The sequence below is a fragment of the Balaenoptera ricei genome, chromosome 17, assembly GCF_028023285.1.
Source record: "Balaenoptera ricei isolate mBalRic1 chromosome 17, mBalRic1.hap2, whole genome shotgun sequence".
Taxonomy (NCBI): Eukaryota; Metazoa; Chordata; class Mammalia; order Artiodactyla; family Balaenopteridae; genus Balaenoptera; species Balaenoptera ricei.
This window is the reverse complement of record NC_082655.1, coordinates 73604128-73621943: the sequence shown is the minus strand read 5'-3', so window position 1 is coordinate 73621943 and position 17816 is coordinate 73604128. Positions and strand designations below refer to the sequence as shown.

Genomic DNA, 17816 nt, shown 5'->3' with positions numbered 1-17816 from the left:
AAAAGAGGGGAATATTTTGGGCTACATGTATAAGAAGGTTGTCAGAAATACCAAGCATGTATAAGGAGTTGTAATGAGGGATGACATACTCTAAAATGCTCACTGAGCCTGAATAAATATACAATGTTCAGTAGAATTAGTGAATATTTTCTTGTAATGCAATGATTGCCTCACTAGAAGAAAACTATAGACTTAAAAATATGCCATCTTTCCATTTTGGTTTAATCCAGTCACACCTATCAAAAAGAAAAAAGTTATAAATTTTTCTACAAGTGCCTCAATTCTCTCTTTACATCTCAAAATTGGCTTTTGGGTATCTTTCATCATCTCACACAGAGGTGAGGGTAACCAGCCCACAGCACAGACTCTGCCCTCAAAATTGCTGCTCCAGGCACATTGGAACATTTCTGTCACTCAGCTGACTGCAGGGACTAAACAATCCCTGCTTTACTCTTCTACCCTGAAAGATAGCCTCTGCTAAGTCACTGGGTGATCTACGAAAAAGGTGTTTCACAGAGATGGACTTGCAGCTCAAGAGACTTTAATCTGCATAATAGCAAACTATTATTGGATTCTATGTTCTAGTTTGTTGCTATGAACACAGAGCACTTTGACTTAGTACAGACTTGTCATCGTATGAGGTTGTTTTCTGCTGAGGCACAAAGTGCCAGGTGGCTGTGAAGCCAGTGGCTTCTATGGGATGAAGCTGTCTGTGCACGTTAGTGACGTATCTAGTCCTACTGCCTTCACCCTCTCAGTATTAGCTCCACACACTCTTCACGCAGCTCCTGCCTTGGTTGAGGCTTTGCAGTCTCTTTCCTGCACGTGGACTTCCTGCTTGCCTTTGGCTTCCTCCCTGTTAATGTGTCCCTTGCACTTTTTCTAAATCACTGGCTTAAAACCCTTCACTAACTTGTAACAGGATAAAATCTAAGAATATTCTGGGCTGCCCCACCTGACCAAACTCGTCTCACAATCCCTACTTCCTTCCTTCCTTTCTCCCCCTCCTTCTTCCCCGATATCTGTTTTTTCTTAACTTTCTTCCATCCGTTTTTCTTTTACATATTCATTCCTATTTATTGGGTTTCTACGCTGTATGTGGCATTGTGTTCAGTGCGGGGAAGAAGGTGAACAAATACAGACAGATGTGTTTTCTGTCCTCCTGGGTACCTACCTTACAGTCTAGGGAGGGCAAGTGGGTTTTATCAGATAATCATCCACATAAACGTTAAAGTGCAACTGTCACAAGTGTTAAAAAGGAGCACGTTGTGCCAGTAGATGTATAACGGAGGGATCCCTCTGAGCCTGCAGAAGATGTATAACGGAGGGATCGCTCTGAGCCTGCAGAAGATGTATAACGGAGGGATCGCTCTGAGCCTGCAGAAGGTGTATAACGGAGGGATCCCTCGGAGCCTGCAGAAGATGTATAACGGAGGGATCCCTCGGAGCCTGCAGAAGATGTATAACGGAGGGATCCCTCTGAGCCTGCAGAAGATGTATAACGGAGGGATCGCTCTGAGCCTGCAGAAGATGTATAACGGAGGGATCGCTCTGAGCCTGCAGAAGGTGTATAATGGAGAGATCCCTCTGAGCCTGCAGAAGGTGTATAATGGAGGGATCCCTCTGAGCCTGCAGAAGGTGTATAATGGAGAGATCGCTCTGAGCCTGCAGAAGGTGTATAACGGAGGGATCGCTCTGAGCCTGCAGAAGGTGTATAATGGAGGGATCCCTCTGAGCCTGCAGAAGGTGTATAATGGAGAGATCCCTCTGAGCCTGCAGAAGGTGTATAATGGAGGGATCCCTCTGAGCCTGCAGAAGGTGTATAACGGAGGGATCCCTCTGAGCCTGCAGAAGGTGTATAACGGAGGGATCCCTCTGAGCCTGCAGAAGATGTATAACGGAGGGATCCCTCTGAGCCTGCAGAAGATGTATAACGGAGGGATCGCTCTGAGCCTGCAGAAGATGTATAACGGAGGGATCGCTCTGAGCCTGCAGGCATGACTGTGGAGCTGAGATCTGCAGTGTGAGTGTGAGTTCACCACGGTAGAGGGGACCGAAGGGGGTTCTGGGCAGGAAGCACCACGGGGCACACAGTAGGATGTCTATAGCAGTAGGTCCCATTCCCTCGCTAAGCATTCACTGAGGACCTACTCTCCTGTGCCAGGGTGGGGTAAACAGCAGAGAATGTACATGAACTCACTGTGGAGGAGTGAGAAGGTTCAGATTCCTGGGCTCTCGGGAGGTGATGAAATGACAGGGGAAGAGGAACGGGGAAAACGAGGGGCAGAGGCCTGGAGAGAACCGGGCCAAGTGCAGAGACCTGGGAGGGCAGAGGGTTTCTGCTCTGCAGCGTCGGGAACTCCAGCCTCCAGCTCTCATAGCCTCGCCCAGTGTTTGTGCTGCCGGGCTAGCAACAGCCCTCACCCCTCATGTTCACTTCCTTCCAGGCCCTTTAGCAGTTAATCACCCCCGGCTCCTCTGTCTCTGTGTCTTGAGCATGTTTTATAATCTGTTCACATTTATGTCTCCCCTTCTAGGCAAAGAGTTCTTTGCGAACACGCAATGTCATAGGTGCGCAATAAATACCTATTGTTTTTCTCATCTAGTTCCCTGCCGGTTCCTAGCGTCCTCTTGCGATAGGACTGGGGTCACTTCTTTGTCTGGTATCTTTTTCTCACTTCCTTCTCTCGCTTCTCCCTCCTGCATGTTGAAGGAGGACGATTTAGGTCTTTCAGAATCTTCAAAGAAAAATGTCTGTAAGACAAACAATCTATGTTTTTGCTCCTCTTGATTTTCTCTTGGTGTGTATGCCAGCCAAATCCCTATTGTTTTATTTACTCTCTCATTCAAGACCCTCTCCCAGGAAGGGAAGAGAAAGGAAACAGTGAATTGTCAGGAAAGCTCTCCATGCCAACATGTCATTTGGTTTAATCTTCACAAATGTCCTATGGGTGTGTATTAGTATCCCTAATTTTACAGATAAGGCAAGAGTTAAGGAAAGGTTAAGTGACTTACCCAAGGAACCCAGATAGTAGATGGCAGAAATGGATGCTATTGTTAGGATTATGGAGTCGCTTTATCATGATCTATGCTCTGCTTCCACCGTCACATTCCAGATGATATGCTGCCATTGTCAATATAAGATTTGACATTGGAAATGATCATGCCTTACCTCCTCAGCTGATCATAGAATGTTGTTACCTATGTGGGATTCCAGATTAACTCTTATTCTAACATGGGTATAGAGTATCTATTTGGGAGAAATGCTGAAGAATCATTAGTCAATGAGTATGGGAAGTCTGTTCACAAAGGGTGCCTTTAATGGGAGGACTATCACGGGTGCCTAGTTATGGGGAAAGTGGCTACTCCACGTTACCTTTATCACACCACCACTAGTAGCTCATCCCCGAGTTGTTTTCATGACTACTTTGGTTCGAAGCCACAGTTGGTGGTCTCCAGGCCACCAATTAATTAATTCCAATTAATTCTGGTATGAAAAAGCCTGGAAATGAATATGGCCTATGTCACACTAATCAAGGGATGCCTCAAAGGCACCCACTTCTCAACGGCAGTGAGAGGAGACCTGGGTCCAAAATCCATACTAACTTCTCACTGAGCGGGAAAGGGATTTCTGACGGCAGGAGATTTTTCTCTCGAACTTGGCCTCCATTATTGGCTGAAACAGTCACCAGCAGTGCCAATTCAATGTAATCCAGTTCAAGCTAGCAGACATTTTGGAGCACCAAGACACAGAGGGTAAGGTCCTGCCATTTCTTAAAGCAAACAGGGTTTATCACGGCCGAATTTAAAGAATTGATCAGCCTTATGAAAATGGTTAAGGTAAAGGGGCACGTAGAGCAAGCTCTCCAGTGTCTACAGGCAAATTTCAGACTCCTTAGGGTGGAAGTCAGAGCTTATAAAAACTGCTCTTGACTTATCTCTCTCGCATCCCCTGCCCTCCCCTCCTTCCCACCTCGTGCTGACTGATTCGTGTTTTCCAAAGACCACGTGCTGTTTCTTGCCTCCTTGGTTTGTATGCACTGCGCCTGCTCCCTGGATCACCCTATTCTCCTTACCCATTTGGAAAAATCTTAATAATTCTTCAACTGAATAGTCACCTTTAAGAGCCTTCTCTGGCCATGCCCCCTCCAGGCTAAGTGCCTCTTCCTCTCTGCACCCATAGATCCTGGTGACTCTATCCTATCTCTCTACACGGTTGCCATCCTTGCTTCCAGGCCCGTGTCATCTCATTCAACAGTGTCCTCCTGTATATGTATACGTATGGCTGATTCACTTTGCTGTGCAGTAGAGACTAACACAGCATTGTAAATCAACTACACTCCAATAAAAATTTACAAAAAATCAGTGTCCTCCTGGCAGGCAGACGGTGCCCGTCCATGGCTGTATTCTAAGTTATCCTGATGTGCATGGGCCTTTAAAGATGCTTAATACTTGATTAAACAAATAATAAATTAATTAAAGGTTATTGGATGAAATTATTTTACTGGATGGACTAGACAGTGATTTCTTATCTCAGAACATGGCAACAATAGTTCTGCAAAAGAAGCTGGCCTTACTGTCTTGCTTCTTTCAATCTGAACACCAGGATTTATAAGATAAAGTAGTATGTGCTGCTCTGCCTGCACCTACCATTAGCTGACTTATTCCTCGACTAATTTTTTTTCTAATAAATATAACATTGTGGGCCCCTGACACTGTCTTGAGGAGGTCCCATTGCAAAGACTGTTAGAAAAATTCACCCAAATCACAAAATGAAAGAGAGATAATTCCCCTTTAGTTACCATCACTGCTGAGAAGGTACAATTTACTATTTCTACATTTATTTTTAGAACATAAAACCAACTTTGTCATATGGTACTCTTTCGCTGATTAAAATTTATTTTAGCTAAGGTACAAGGTGGGATATATACATTAGGGATGCCAAGTGTAATCATAGCATTTGAATGCACTTTTGTGTTTCCTTGGCTGTCATATTTAACAGTCATAAAAAGTACTGTTCTGGAATCAGCTGTTTACTGCTGTCTGCTTTGCTCCTACGTCAACTATTTTAAAATCTTACTTACGAATTCTAGAAAGAGATTCTGCTCTACAATTATTGAAATCTTTATTATTTCATGGATAATAATTTAATCAAGTGGTTTTACATTAATTTAAATGCAGAAATATTAGCTAACTTGACAGTTTTTGAATAAAGATTAACATTGGAATTAAAAGTAACTCAAAGCTTCCTTTAGAAATTAAAAAAAGAAAGCCAAGTAAGTATGCTAGGCCCATAAGTTAGTTATTTGGACTTTTATACAAATGTCCACATCCAAAGAACTGCAACTTGCTTTCATTTGAATTGTTATACTGGGAAATATCCCTACTATGTCATCATAAATCTCCCTCCAGAGTTACTGCTCAACATGGCAGTTAAGAGTGTTAGGTTTCCATTCAGTGGTCTCAGATTTATTTCCCCCTGGACATGAATACTAAACTCCAGAAACTATTAGAACAATGAGTGAGCAAGGAACCTACATTTTTTTTGAGTGAATCTAACATATTGAGTATAATATTGTATCTGATTGATACACACGGGAATGAATGAATGAATGGCCTTCCTGGTAACTGGAAAACAAACAAGCTCAGGACGTAAAAATAATTTATGTTATGGACTAATTGCTCAATGAGAAAGGAATAGGCTGGGAGACTGCTAAAGTTCATTTCAATTAAAAAATGCTGAAATATCTTCATAAAACTATGCAATATCCAGGAAGCCACAGAGAACACATAGATGTTTTTCCATCTTTATGGGCACTGTCTAATTAAATTAGGATTTAAAATATGTGTACTGAACATAAGCAAAGTAGGATAGATAAATAGGTTGATAGATTATATTTAGATAGATAGATGATGGGTAAATAGATGGATAGATAATTATACAGAGTGATTTTTTTTTTTTACTTTGAGAAGTTAAGTCTTCTATACTTCAAGTATATCTATGTGGCTGTCTGAGCTTGTAGGCGTACTCCAAGATAACCAAAAGGTATTTGTTAAAAATATAGTTTATCTCTTTTTTAAATTCTAGTTTCAATTGCATTATAAATAAATTAACCCACATCAAAAAGAAGAGAGGGAAGATAGCCAGTGTCTTATACCATATATGGTTCTAATACTTTCTGCCTCTGCAAAATTCCTTTGGATGTGTTATTCGTGTTGCTAGAAATCCTTTCCTCTTACCTCTGTGTGCAGACTTGAGTCTCAGGTGCACATTGAGGTATATGGTCTCCATCTCATAACAATCCAAAATTCAACCATACAGGTATTCTTTGTTCTCAACAAACCAGTGTATTAGAATAAAGAAACTTACAATATTGCTTTTTAAAAAACTACGTATTTATATAACGCACGACACATTAATAGCAAAATACAAAAGAAATCATTTCAAAAACATAACCAGTTATAGAATATATATGAATGAATGAATTTTTGGTAAACTGGTAATCTGGTGAATTGGTTATTTGATAAATTGCAGAATTTGGGGAAGTGTTAACTTGCAAATTAATCTGTAGTCCTTTTCCTAAGATATTTTAAAATGAAGACTCTCATGTAATGCCCAAGCACCCCAGCTCTGGAGTCAAACTGCCAGAGTGCCTATCCCAACTCTGACACTAACTACGTGGTGATCCGATGATTTCCTCTCTACCTTGGTATTAATGTGATGGCTAAATGACTTAATCTGTGTAAAGTGCTTAATCACAGTACCAGGAATGTAGAAAGCAGCGGAGTAACTCTTGTTAGGAATTTCGGAGCTGACTGTGGGAATCTACTCAGCCTGATCATTTTATCTTTGAATGTTTGAAAGTGACATCAGTAGTACAACTTGTGAGGGATCAGAATACACTTCAATCACTAAGTTTGTGCTATGATTTTAAGTAGAATTTTTTATTATGTATTTTTTATAGCTGTGAGTTGATTTACTTTTCTAAAAGAATACTTATGGGTTTAGGCTTGCAGTCCTAATAATTAAGAATCATGTGGTTTTACAGTTAATTCAGTTCATTTTCTTACTTTAGTCTTGCTTTATTTTATGTCCTTCCCTTTACCTTTATCACTGGCTTTTTCCTCCTGAATTAGTGGTCTGCACTACTCTGTCACTCAAGTATACCCAGAATTATATTTATTTAGAATGAAAAATATCAGATACCAGATGCCATCTGATTAGCAACATCTTTAAAATGTGTTGTGGTTATTGTGACTTTATCAGTTTGCAAAAAGTATACATTGAGAATGTAGATTAGCTATTTTCAATATTCATGGGAATATTTTGTGGTTCAGAAAAATGCATTTCAGTGCATTTGGTGCACTTTTAAGGAAACATCTAAACCCACTCACACTAGAAGACTTTGCCAGCAGAAGGTATCAGGTCAACAATATCGGCAACGACCAAAAGCCTAAATATATATTTTAACTTGTGTTAACTTTTTACATATTTTCCAACTCCTCTAAATTTCCAGTGATTTTGGAGCCTTAACTCATTATTATAAATGTATTATTCTTTTAAAAAATCATAAATGACAAAGATGCAAAATGTAAATTGAATTTTAGAAAACGTTTAAAAGCTTCTGATAAGGTTTGTAAGATCATGGCTATTTTATACAGTGTTTAAAATTCATAAGTCTATTATTTGGCAGAGCATAGAAGAAGCTAATAAGTTATTTCAATATTTATCTTAATTTAACAATAGCTAATAAGTTATTTCAACATTTATCTTAATTTAACAATAGAAAGCAATAATTTAATTAGTATGCCTGTTTAAGAAGTTACGAATTCATAGATTTTTGCAGTACAATAAAATGAATGAGCAAACCATTGTATTTGATCTGCTCATTGTGTTGCCATGGTAAGTTCCATCCTGAGTCATCCAAGCTGTCCTATATGTCAGTTTTCCAGACCTCAGTGTCTTTGTCTGCCTAAGAAAGTGACTGGATGAATAGAGCCCTAAGACCTCTCTATTGATGAGCCTTGATCTAAGGCTACCTTAATTCAGTCTGACTAATACTCTTGAGGAAGGCGTTTCCTAATACATAATACATTAATAAAACCAATTAATCAATAAGGCTCGCACGTTTACAGTTTTTTGGTTGTGATTGGAAGGTATTTTCCCATTATGGAAATATGTTGCTTATTTGCTCACTCTTAATCCTACTTATTAATAAGTAGGATTTACTTATTAATCCTACCATAATTAGAACTTGTGTGCTTTTAAAAAATATTTTACATAATCATATTATATTCTATAATTATATTAGGGGCATACACTCCACTCAATAAAATAGTCCAACAGTTGAAAGGTTGTTAATTTTACTCCATACATCCATTTTCAAACATGATCCTCATTCAGGGATATGGAAGTGAAGGGTTTTGACTAACATTCCTAAACCCTTGATGACTTATTATTATAACTAAAAGATAGCTAGCTAGCTGCTAGCTAGCTAGACCCCAGAAAATTTGCATAATTGTGTCCCTTGGAAAAGCTGGTAGTCAGAAAACAAATCAAATCAGTGCTTGGATTTAACTTGCATCTGCAAGCCAGCAAAGCACTGTAAAAATAAATCTAGTTTTATTGGCATCTACTTAAAGCAGTAGAAACTATTGGATTTTTAATTTCTAGAGATCTTAGGGGACCACATAAGGAGCATTCTTTTCCAGAAGACACACTTATTGACATTTTTATTATCGATTTATTTAGTATGCATGCCTTTCATCTCCACATTTTTCTTCTCTTTCTTCCCCCAACCCTTTCTTTCCAGTATACAGTATGGACTGCCCTCTGGGTCACCTGGAATGTGTTCATTATCTGCTTCTATTTGGAAGTAGGTGGGCTCTCTAAGGTAAGTCCATCATGCTTTTAAAGTACACTTTTAAAAAGAATACACTAATAAATAATCTAAGTAACATTACAAATGGAATACTAATATATATGTGTATACAGTAATCTAAGCAACATTACAAATGGAATACTAAGTATATATAGTAATCTAAGCAACATTACAAATGGGATACTAATCAAAAAAGAGTTTGGATGCCATTAGAAAGAATAACCTTGGGAACATGTTAATACAATGAAACTCTGAAACAATGGCCTTATGATTTAGTTTGTTAAGCTGTCATGGAACTCAGCTACCAGTGTATCCTCATGTCCAGTTTAAAAAGGCCTAATGTCCCAGTGACCACAGCCCCATATGTTAAGTGAAAAATGGCTTTGAACATTCTTGTGTTTAAAATGGGAAAAGGGATTGACTAAGATGTAAACGTAACAAACATGAATAGCAAATTGCTATCTTTGCTTGAATATTAATTCTGGAAAAATAAAGTTTGTCAGAGAAGGAAATCCTCATTACAGTAAATGGAGCATACGTTTACTGACAACTAAATACATCAGTGCAGTGATCCCTATTGTGAAATCCTGATCAGAAAAGAATTGTCTTGATGCAACATGATACAAATATTATTTCTGTCTGTCTAGAACTCATGTCAACAAAACACATAATTTTCATTATGACTCTTGCAGAATCATCTTTTGATTACCATCCAAATGGAAGAGCATCTTGGGTTAAGTTTCTAGTTATGTTTCTTAAGCATTATTCTCATAAACCAGCACAGTTCCCACTTGAAATCGTAGAGAAGAAACCTAACAGTATAATTACAAAAAGAATAAGAAAGCTGTAATCTATCTTTTCAATTTCTTGTTATCAACTATATTTGTGCAAACATTCTATTGTTGTATGATAGTCTCAAATTTTCTTTAAGTAGCATTTGTGGTTTAGATCTTAGAAAATTTGCCTTGACCAACACAGAGACTTTTAGAATTGTTAGGCTCCGCTGAAGTCCATACGCTAACAAAGAATTTTTGATTTAGCCAAGCAGCAAATATCCCTGAAGGGTTTTCTCCAGAACCTCCAGAGGTGGTTACTCTTTGTTCTACACTATAATAACTTTATAATTAGAACTTGTCATTATTTTCTCACATTGGCAAATGCATTCAGGAACCAGAAATGACATTTCTGAGTTACATGCAAATGCACCAACATCTACCTTTACCTCTACCTAATTTCTAAGACAGAAGAAAGTACTTAAATCAGTGCCCAGTGATTATCTGTAACATGCAGATTATAAAGTAATTTTAAAATGCAATTTTATGAATAAAATAGTTATGGATAATAAGTTAAGCATAGCATTTTTCAACCCATAACATTTTGTAACTCATGATTTGATTGGTCAATTTAAGTCATACTTTTATTTCACTGGGTGGAAATCATCTTTTATCTCTTTCTCTGTTAATTGGTTTGGAATAAATTAGACCAGAGGAAATTTGTTCCATGGAATTGGCATCATAGTGTGTTGAAAGAGGACTGAATTTCAAATCATAAGTCTTGGATTCAAATCTTGTCTTTAATGCTTATAAACTATGGGCCCTTAGGCAAAGCACTGAACCCTGAAAGTCTCTGTGAAATATAAAAACAGGACCAGCTTCACCAATAAAGATAGTAATCAGTGTTTGTTTGGTGTTTCGCGTTGTTACCAAATATGGTAACTCAGGTAAGCTGCAAAATAATCCTGTGATGTGATTTTTTTTAATTTTTAAAAACTATAATAATAGTAGCATTGATTTGTTCCCCAAAGGCTGATTTCCCTCCACGGCTCAAGGTGACCTTTGTGAACTGTTTCTTGTAACTGCTTTTCTAATATCAATGTGCATGTCAAGGATTTTTTTTTTCCTCGTTTCTTTGGGTTCAAGGTTAAAAAAAATGGGTATAGTGGTCCCAGTTACTCATTTCATTACCCGTTTAAATGCCATTAAGCAGTCAACCAAGTAGTCTAGATCATAAATAGGATAGATGGCTCCAAAAGGAGCATCCTAAAGATTTTCTGTTGGTCTCTATTTACTGTGTCAAAGGCTGGTAACCTCTCCCTGGCTAGCCACAGGTAAGCCTCAATTCCAGCCTGTAGGGAATCTATTCTGAAAACTAGCGCAGAGTTAAGGACCCTTGATAAACCCAAGCACCTCTGCCATTTTTTTCCAGGTTGTACCCCATTTCATAAGATATTCCTTGTCCACATGTGTTAGTTTACATACTAACTTTCTAGAGCCCTCTATCTCCTGTTAGTTCATGAAGCCATTTCTTGGAATTACCCACTTGGATAGATTAATAGAAGCCTTCCTCTACTTTGATTTTTGCCCAAAAGGTCCATTCTAAAATGGTGAATCTTTCTCAAAAGACCGGATTCAGATTAATTTCCACAACATCTCTATGGATTCGGGTGTTATTCCAATGACAGGCAGTACTGAGCCATTCTCGTTAACTAACAGTGTACTCGCCTGGCCACGAGCAATCATACGTCTGGCCTATTATGGGGACTCTTGATCACAACCTTCAGATTTTCCCCTTTGCTGTTATCTGCCCATCAGCTTGGCATCATACTTTTGTCACTGTGGTCTTGAAGGTCCTGATTCTCCCCAGACCTTCCAGAACTTGAAGGAAATGGGAATGTGTGCATGTGTGGTGAGGTTGAGGATGACTGTGGGTAGGTGACCAGAAGTGCCTGCAGTTGCATAATCTACTGGAGCCTCAGTTTCCTTTTCTGCAAAGTGAGGAAGAGCACAGCACTAGTTTTATTGGATTGTTGAAAGAATTAAGTAAGATGATTCATACAAAGAACTTAGAAAGGATCTTGGCATATTGTGAGGTTTCAGTAAAAAGTGATTTTTATAATTGCCGATCAACATCATCATCTTTATTATTATTGAGAAATTAACAGACGTCATGGTCCTCATTCTGCAAACCTGTGGTACGTATATTTATTACTATGCAAGAGCTGTAAAAGGGAAGAAAATGTGGGACTGAGTGACTTGTTTAAAAAGTATGTAACAGTCCCTTGTGATAGGACCTCAGATCTGCATATTAACTTCACAGCTGTAACACGATTAATTAAACCCTTTCCTTCAACATGTAAATAGCGTTTTTGAAATTCTTCTCCAGCTAGATTCTCCTGCTGTCCCTCCTGCTCCCCTTGGAAGGGGACTTTATGCATCTTTGGAGGCACTAAGACTGTTTTTCATGCTGTACTTTAAGATCACCAAGGGTACAATTAATAAGTTATTGATGCTTCTTTGGAAGTCCCAAGACTTGAAATCATTTTTTTCTTCCTAGGAATCCATTCAGAATGTAAATATGAAAACCCAACTCATTTGCTACATTTAAAGATACTGAAAGACAAGTTATGTTGAGAACTCAAGTTGTACTTGTTTTTAATCCCTCCAAAATTAAGCTGATGCCTTATGGCATCTTTTTGATTACTCCAAATGGTAGAAACTTTACGCTAATATTTCTTCGAATTGACTTTTCCTGAGAGATGTATGGAACTTACACATTACTGATCCTAGAGAATTTTCAGTGTGTCACATTTTCCTAGGATTCTGACTGTGTGTGACGGTGCATGAGCATAATTTAGACATAAAAAATGAATGTATAGAAATTCTCTGTAGACTTATATTAATCATGAGCTTTGATCAGGGGTTTTCTAAAACTTAGGCAGGAAGCCTGGGAGGGAAATGGACTAACCCTTCCTGATTTCTCCTCTGTACTGGCGTTCACGTTGCCTTCGCACAAAAGGGAAACTACCTATATTTGTTTCTCTATATCATGTCTTAATGACTGCGATTTTTCATAGTACCTGATCTGTGGGTATTTTGATTCTTAAAGAAATCTAATTGATACAGCCACTATGGAGAACAGTATGGAAGTTCCTTAAAAAACTAAAAATAGAACTACCATATGACCCAGCAATTCCACTACTGGGCATATACCCTGAGAAAACCAGAATTCAAAAAGACACATGCACCCCAATGTTCATTGCAGCACTATTTACAATAGCCAGGACATGGAAGCAACCTAAGTGCCCATCGACAGATGAATGGATAAAGAAGATGTGGCACATATATACAGTGGAATATTACTCAGCCATAAAAGAAACAAAATTGAGTTATTTGTAGTGAGGTGGATGGACCTAGACTCTGTCATACAGAGTGAAGTGAGTCAGAAGGAGAAAAACAAATACTGTATGCTAACACATATATATGGAATCTAAAAAAATGAAATAAAATAAAATGGTTCTGAAGAACCTAGGGGCAGGATAGGAATAAAAATGCAGACATAGAGAATGGACTTGAGGACACGGGGAGGGGGAAGGGTAAGCTGGGATGAAGTGAGAGAGTGGCATGGACATATACACACTACCAAATGTAAAATAGATAGCTAGTGGGAAGAAGCTGCATAGCACAGGGAGATCAGCTCGGTGCTTTGTGACCACCTAGAGGGGTGGGATAGGGAGGGTGGGAGGGAGGCTCAAGAGGGAGGGAATATGGGGATATATGTATACATACAGCTGATTCACTTTGTTGTATAGCAGAAACTAACAACATTGTAAAGCAACTATACTCCAATAAAGATGTGAAAAAAAAGAAAGAAATTTAAGCCATTTCCCCAAATGGCAATAATAGCACTTTCTTATCCTCTTTTGACTTAAATCATCACCATTCACTCACAAGGGTTCTCTTCTCTTGTGAGACTCTTCAGTTGAATATTTTGTCTGAGCAGTCTGGCAGGGTCAATGAGATCATTCTTCTTTTTCAAGGCTCATTCTTGTTACCTAGCCTGAGTTGTTCCTCTGTACTTAATAGGAAAAATCTCTTTCTTGATCAAGATTCATTTTCCTTCAAGGTTGGATTCTTCCACTAATTTTGGCTTTGGGCAGGCACTTTCAAGTAGGAAACGTTTAGGCAATTCAGAGTTCCGTGCATAAGTTATTGCATAGGAAACAGAACTCCCAATCCCCTTCAGCTGCTTACAATCCATCCATTATTCTTAATAAACATTCTAAATATTTTTATGTTTCAAAGAATTCTTTTTCTGTGGGCAGTTTCAAACTAAATAAGTGATGCATAGTGCATTTCTTTCTTTACGTAAATACAACTTGCTGAATCTAGCAATGAGTATTAAACTTGCATTTATCCTTTCCTTTTGATGATATTTTCCTCAGACATTTTTTAGAAAGAACCTTGAAATGTGATGTTTATGGAGGGCTGAAGCTAGGATACAAAATGTCTGTATTTGAGAATAATGTATCAGCAAATGATATAGGAGTAGCCTCCAAGAAACCAAGCAAAACTATGCCTACTTTTGAAACTACAAGAATGATATCCTTTTTACTGTATCATGAGGTAAATAGCATATCTGTATCAATGAGAATCTTTGGAAAAATGCTTAAACTTTCAGTTCACTGGAATAACAAAATATTTCATGTTCTGAACTAATATATTAGTATATATTTATCCTGCTATCCTGAAAGAATGCTTTTGTCTGTAATATTGACTGAGGGAATGGGAGATTGGAGGTGATGGTGGACATCTAGCCAGTTATTAAAGATTTTTAAAGGAAGAACCATCACAATCTGCTTCTGGGCATTAAATCGAAATGAGACCCAAAAGCTTGCAAATGTTTATTGTTTCCTACACAGTCCTTTACCTAAGTGATGCAATTATGTTCTTTTATTAAAAAAAAAAAAAGTAGCAAAGCTGTGTAAATATAGTTATGCATTCCTTATTCCAAAGGACTTAAACTATACTTTTCCCCTTGGCTTTGGTCTAAGTGAACATAACTTCTGAAAATAGCATCTTCAGTGTTCTTTGTATGGTAAGATAATTGTTTTCCCTGTAGCTTCTTTTCCACAGTAAAGAAAATTATAAGCACATTTAAACTCAGTATTATATTTTCATAGATTTCATCAAATACAAACATTTTGAAAACCTTTGCTTAAAAAATCCAATTTGCTGCTACGTTATAGTCCAATGACATACAGAAACCACAGTGAACTCAGTAATTGCTGTGGCCTGGGTGGTGTTTGGAGTTTTTAATCACAAGTTTGTGTGATAATCTTATGTCCTTCTGTAGAGGTTCAAATAGTTTTTTCAAAAGAGCAAATGGATATTATTCGATCAACAGTAACTCTATTTATTGCTGCAGAATGAGAGTCATTGAACAAAGCCAATGCAAATGTAATTGAATAAAAAAAATATATATATATATATAATTGAATAACTGGGTTATTGTCTCAACTCAGTGGATTATAATCATGAAATGGTTTTGTTTCTTTGAATAAGCTGTCTCCGAACTATTTCATCTCCAACCCTATTCCCATTCATTATCACACTGGGTAACAGATTCTGTGTACAAGTTTGGTCATTAAAAATTAGTCTCCTGTCTGATTCAAACCTGTTCTCCTCTCACCAAAGCTGACCATGCTTACAGCCTTTACATACCTCTCTCTCCTCCCTTCTCTTGACTCCACTCCTCAGGGAGAAAAGACAGGACGTAGTCAACTTCTATAGCCAACCTTGAGCTGATGGTGGAGTTTGCAGAGATCCTTGACCTCATGCCAGCCTTAGTCGTTTCCAGCCACTCGTAACAGCGGCTGCTGATGTGACAATCTCCAAATTGGCTAATTCTTCCACTAAGTTCAATAAAACAATATTTTTAATAGATCTATAATTATTCCGATAGATGTAAGTTTGTTAAGCCACTGTTTATATAACATTAAGCCATTCTGCATGGAACTTGGCTGCTAAATTTCCATGCAGGCATTATTTTTTTTTAATTTTGGAATATGCAGAGAAACCACACTTTATAGCTTATATCCAAATGATTTGCTCTGTTTTTAAGGCAATTTAAAGATGCTACTGCAAAATTTTTGATGCAATCAGTTGAACATAAGATCATTTTAGAACAAAATGTAGTACGGATAGAACATGAGTAAATGCCGTTAAGATTTTGGATTTTCTTGTGATGTTAATTAGTTTGTTCTGAAGACACAATCTCTTTGTTGTGAAACATTAATTAAGAATACAATCCCGGGGCTTCCCTGGTGGCGCAGCGGTTGGGAATACGCCTGCCAATGCAGGGGACACGGGTTCGTGCCCCGGTCCGGGAGGATCCCACATGCCGCGGAGCAACTGGGCCCGTGAGCCACAACTACTGAGCCTGCGCGTCTGGAGCCTGTGCTCCGCAACAAGAGAGGCCGCGATAATACTGTCCAGAAGATGAGGCCGAACTGGCTGGTCCCAGCACAGACCACCGAACAGAAGCACAGGGTGACGGAATTAAAGGGGAGAGGGACACAGGAAGTATCTGAGTGTCCAGGATTCGGGAGGAGCCCTCCGCCACCCCTTGGAAGCCCTCAGCATTGATCCCCCTTTGCCTGTTTTCTGACTTGGGAATAACAGGAGAAGTACAGCAACAATATTCAGTTGTGTTTATTAGAATTGTCAGTGTGCTTGCCTGTTAAAATCAGCACATCAAAGCATCCGGCAGTCTAGACTCCTTAAAAATGTGGCTTTTTCCTGGGAACTCTCAGCCTACTTCAGAAACTAGATGGAATATTTCACAGTCAGATAAGAAATGAAGCTGAGAAAACAAATGAAGACATTAAAAAAGTAATTCTACTTTATTCTTACAGAAGCTGGTATGGTTCAAGGTCTCTGAGAACTTATTTATGGAATCTGAATATCGGTAGTTCTTAATTACCTAAAGGCATGGGAACTTTAAAAACATATATTTCTGGGGCTTCCCTGGTGGCGCAGTGGTTGAGAGTCTGCCTGCCAATGCAGGGGACACGGGTTCGAGCCCTGGTCTGGGAAGATCCCACATGCCGCGGAGCAACTGGGCCCGTGAGCCACAACTACTGAGCCTGCGCGTCTGGAGCCTGTGCTCCGCAATGAGAGGCCGCGGTGGTGAGAGGCCCGCGCACCGCGATGAAGAGTGGCCCCCACTCGCCGCAACTGGAGAAAGCCCTCACACAGAAACGAAGACCCAACACAGCCAAAAATAAAAACATAATAAATAAATAATAAATTAAAATTAAAAAAAAAACAACAAAAAACATATTTCTAAGATTAAAATTAGATGGGGAGGGACAAAATTGAATGAAATTTAGCTAACTTAAAAGAAAAGGAAGAATATCCATTTGCTAAATTAATTTACAAATGGGAAATATAACTTTCTATGAAAATCATATCATTTTCCTTATTTTGTAGGTGTTCAACTACATCCATCTAATCACTCTTTCATTAAACAAATGATGGCAGAAATTTCTAGTTATCTTCCATTATATAGTCCCCCTCCTTCTGGTCAAGAGTCAGGGAAAATCTATCTTTGAGGTGCAAGTGCTAAAAAACTATTTCCTTTGCCTTTATATGAGCAGGTGTGATCATCTAAGTTCTGGCCATTAAGATATAAGCAGAAGAATTGTGAAGGCTTCTGAAAAGGCTACTTAAAAGCTAATTCAGTTTAGAAGCAGGCCCAAACTTAGTGACTTGTAGCATACAGTCTTACATTTAAAAGAATACAAATCTTACCCTTCTTCTATAGATCAGAAATCAGACATGAGTCTCGATGGTCTAAAATGAAGTTGTGAGACAGCCACTATGGAAAAGTGTATGGAGGGTCCTCAAAAAATTAAAAATAGAACTACCATATTATCTAGCAATTCCACTTCTGGATATTTACCCAAAGGAAATTAAATCACTTTCTTGAAAAGCTTTCTGCACCCCCATATTCATTGCAGCATTATCTGCAATAGCCAAGACATGGAAACAACCTAAGTGTCCATCATCAGATGAATGGTTAAAGAAAAAGTGGTATTTTATAAGAATATCACTCAGCCACAAAGAAAAAGGAAATCCTGCCATTTGAGGGGAC

The 17816-nt window shown here is 38.4% G+C and overlaps 1 protein-coding gene across 3 annotated transcripts in view; it reads left to right on the top strand.

Moving 5' to 3' along the window:
• Positions 1-17816, top strand: part of NKAIN3 (sodium/potassium transporting ATPase interacting 3) — a 516979-nt gene that overhangs the window by 267686 nt on the left and 231477 nt on the right. For all 3 annotated transcript variants that reach the window (XR_009498413.1, XM_059901560.1, XM_059901558.1), the window contains exon 3: positions 8814-8894. Coding sequence is in view for 2 of the 3 variants with exons in the window: in XM_059901560.1 (XP_059757543.1) it covers positions 8814-8894 (81 nt within the window). In the remaining variant the exon portion in view is untranslated. The remainder of the gene's footprint in view (positions 1-8813; positions 8895-17816) is intronic.